Below are 4169 nucleotides of genomic sequence, written 5' to 3' on the forward strand. Positions count from 1 at the left end.
TCTAATTTAGAATTTCTAAAGAATGCAAGGTATTACAACGATTTATTTTCGTTTAGCGCTTTAGTAATACCTCAGGGATATGAGCGTCCTACAGGTCTTTCATTTGTGAAAATACTTGGAAAGGTTTATCATTACGTTTTCGATTTATCGTATGCCGGAGGTCTGCGAAATAATGCTCGTATATATATTGATGACGGGGCAGCGAGAAACCAGTTGGTTCAGGAGTCCCAGCTAAATCCGGTGATAGTGAACGAAATCGGTGAGTATTTGGCGAATGTGGCTAGGAACCCATACATTGAACAGTTCAAACAACTATCAAATGAGCCCTCAGAGAATGCGCATCTGGTCTTTGAGAACACAAGTAGGGCTGTACATGGGGCAAATATAGGAGACCGTCCTGTTGCCCATGAGGTGGCTGTTGTTTTGAGTCGGGAGGAGCAGGCATACTATCCGAAGAAGGTGGCTATATGGAAGATTGGGAATAGGCGTCCTCATTTGATAGACATTGTTCATCCATTGTATGAACCTTTCCAGTATCCGTTGTTGTACCCTCATGGTACACCAGGATGGCATGTGGGTCGGGAGAATAATGATAAGAAGAAGTTGAGTAAACTAAAGTATACGAGATGCCTTTTATTGTCCGAGCCAAGATTTCGAGAGTTTGGGCGGCTGTCAGAGACTTGGCTTGTAGATATGTACGCAGGTATTGAAGAGGAGAGGCTAAGGTATATAAAGTTTACTCAGGAGGCAATGGATAAAGTGTTACGTGCGGCTACTTTGCGTGAGTTGGAGGTAGCTATCAGTAGTCGTGACGTTCCGGCTGGAGAAAGAAGGCAAGTGGTTAGAGACCTTGAACGAGATGAGATTGTTCAAGGTGAAGGTGGAGTTGTACCGGGAAAAGTGTATTTACCGAACACTTTTACAGGAGGACCTCGGTACATGAAGGTGAAGTATTTGAATGCTATGGCAATTGTTAGTCGTCTTGGGGCTCCGACTTTTTTTCTGACTATAGCAACTTCAGCTTCTTGGTTGGAGATTCGTGAGTCGAGGCGTACAGGCTGTACAAATAGTCCCGATGTTGTTTGCAGAGTTTTTCACGTGAAGTTTGAAGAACTGTTGCGTGATATAAGATCAGGTGTATTTTTGGCCCACTGGTGTACATAGTGTGGGTTATAGAATTTCAGAAGCGCGGCTTGCCATATGCACATGTTTGTTTCTTGGTGGAGAATGGACCGGTGCAATCAGAGGAGATTGATTCTTATATCAGAGCAGATATTCCAAGTCCAACTGAGGCAGGAGGTAGATTAAGGGAGTTAGTTTTAAAACATATGATTCACGGTCCATGCGGACCCCCCCATAGAACGAACTTGCCTTGCTGGGAGGCTGAAGGTAAGAAATGTTCGAAGTATTTTCCCAAAAGAACAACGGAGGTGACGTATAAAGATGCGAATGGGATTGTGTGTTATAAAAGAAATGAGGGCAACAAGGCTGTTATTAAGTGTGGTGGGTGCGATGTTGAAATTGATGACAGATGGGTGGTACCGTATAATGCTGCTATACTTCTGAAATACGACTGTCATATAAATTTGGAGTTGTCATCTCATAGAAGAGTGGTAAAATATTTGTTTAAATATATCACTAAAGGTAATCCGTTGGCAAATGTGGCAGTTGTGAATGAGGAATCTATTAACAACGAGGTGGAAGAATACGTTACTAGCAGGTACATAGGCGCAAGCGATGCTGCGTGGCGGGTATTGGAGTTCAAGATGACAGAGACTCAGCCTACTGTTTACATTTTACCGGTGCATTTGGAGGATCAGCAGACTGTTATATTTCAGCGTGGGCAGGAGAAGGAAGCTATAGAGCGAAGCTCCTCTAAACTGCTACTGTATTTCCAGAGGCCAAATACAGTGGAGTTTGATAATTTGACATATGTGGATTTTTACGAACAGTATATAGTTGATAGCACCGTTTCAAAGCGACCAAAGGGCGTTGTAAGTTTTGATTTCCCTGATGGAGTACATTATGTTCATAAGAGGCAACGAGGGAAATGTGTAGGGAGACTTTATTGGATTGCTCCAAACAGAGGCGAACAGTATTATTTGCGTCTATTGCTTGCTGTTGTCCCTTGCCGGGGGTATGCTGATCTTTTATCTCGAGGTGGTGAGGAATGTCGAAGTTTTCAGGAAGTTGCTCGGAAGTTGGGTTTAATTAGTGAAGGAGATGAATATAGAAAGTCCATGATGGAGGCATCTGTGTTTATGTTAAGCAAAAGTCTTCGATGTTTCTTCATCCTGCTGTGCAACGTTGGGGCGCCTGCACGTATTTTGTGGGATGAATTTAGGGATGTATTGAGCGAAGACTTTTTTGATGGAGCGGTAGAAAGCCGTGACGTGGCCTATAATAGAGCGTTGGTTGAGATAGACAGAGCTTTGCGTCGACATGGCAGTAGTTTGGTGGAGCAAGGTCTTCCCCATGTAGAAGACACTACTACGGAGCTTCACCGGGAAAGGGTGAGATATAGTGCCCTTGTATTGCAGGATTTTCTTGCAAAATGGGTGCCATTATTAAATAAGGACCAGCGGGCACTGTATGAATACATTGTAGAGAATGAGCGTTGTGGAGCTGTTTATTTAGATGGTCCAGGAGGATATGGGAAAACGTTAGTGCTGGAGGTTATTGCAAGCCGCTTGAGGTGTGATAGGAAAGTTGTACTATGTGTTGCCAGTTCTGGAATCGCCGCATTAAACTTTGCTGGCGGTATGACTGCTCACAGTTTGTTTCGACTACCGCTGGAAGGTTATGGCGATTGCACATACTGGAACATATCCAACACTACTGAGCGAGCAGACCTGATTCGCCAATGTTCTTTAATCATATTTGACGAAATTTCTATGGCGAATCGTTGTATCATTGAAACATTGGAAAGATCCCTGAGAGATTTAATGCAAAATGAAGAGATGTTCGGAGGGAAGGCTGTGATACTTTCAGGAGACCTGAGGCAATGCGCTCCTGTTGTATCAGGCGGAAGGTGCTCTGCTGAAGTAGTTGACATTTCCTTCCGCTCTTCTGCATTGTGGAACTCTGTTAGGAAATTTAGTCTAACAAAGGCGGAGCGTAGTCGTGGAGATCCAGAGTTTGCAGAGTTTCTTTTGCGTGTAGGTAATGCTGGAATTCGTGAAAGAACGTTCGGCGAGGGTAGGGAGAAGAAAGTATTGATAGAGTTGCCAAGGTTTATTCGGACCACTATTAATGTTGTTGATCTTCTTGATTTTGTTTTCCCTGGTTGTATTTTGGAGGATCCGGATGCTTGTGCAAAGAGGGCTATTTTGTGCAGTTTGAATGTCAATGTGCAAGAGATGAACAATATATTATTGGAGCAGTTGAGAAGTGATGCGGTTCACTTATACAGCGCTGATAGATTGGAGGCTGACAATACTATGGATCAGATCTTTGATGGGGAGTTTTTACATCAGGTAGAAGGGAAGGGCGTACCTTCTCATAAGCTGAGTCTGAAAGTAGGAGCGCTGTGTATGGTAATACGCAATCTTAACTTTGAAAATTACCTTGTGAATGGAACAAAAGTGATTATTGAAGGAATTACACCCTCGCTGATTACTGTTCGAAAGCCTGGCGATAATGAATTTTTTGGTATACCTCGCATAGATTTTAAATTGCCGATTTGTAGTGGATTTCCTGAACAGATGTATAGGAGGCAGTTTCCATTGCAAGTATGTTACGCAATGTCTATTCACAAGAGTCAAGGGCAGACCCTGGAAGTGGTGGGCGTAGATTTGCGTTCGGACGTTTTTGCACATGGGCAACTATATGTAGCACTTAGCCGTGTGAGGAGGGCAGATACTTTAAAAGTGCTAATATTGCCTGATCGTATAATCGAAGGAAGGGCTTATGTGAGAAATGTGGTGTTCAAGGAATTACTTCAGTAAAAAAATCGGCTTTTATACTTCTTCAAATGTGTAGAGAGAATATAGTTATGCAGGAACCAAGAAGAAACGAAATCTGGAATATTTTGAAAGCAATTCTGTGCAACTGAATGTTGCACTAAAATTGATCTTGGAGGAAAGAATAAAATATTTGTACTAATCCTGGAAAATAATGCAATCTAGTAGATAATGACTTTCGCAGGAATAAATAAAGAGGAAAGTTGA

The 4169-nt window shown here is 42.6% G+C and overlaps 1 protein-coding gene across 1 annotated transcript; it reads left to right on the forward strand.

The window, feature by feature from the left end:
- The first annotated feature begins 1328 nt into the window (after positions 1 to 1328).
- Positions 1329 to 3947, forward strand: LOC145671614 (uncharacterized). The gene has a single exon (XM_081740808.1). It carries the CDS (start codon positions 1329 to 1331, stop codon positions 3945 to 3947), a length of 2619 nt encoding a protein of 872 aa, XP_081596934.1.
- The last annotated feature ends 222 nt before the right edge of the window (positions 3948 to 4169 follow it).

Source organism: Thermobia domestica, chromosome 15 (genome assembly GCF_964235325.1).
Source record: "Thermobia domestica chromosome 15, izTheDome1.hap1.1, whole genome shotgun sequence".
In the NCBI taxonomy this organism is placed as follows: Eukaryota; Metazoa; Arthropoda; class Insecta; order Zygentoma; family Lepismatidae; genus Thermobia; species Thermobia domestica.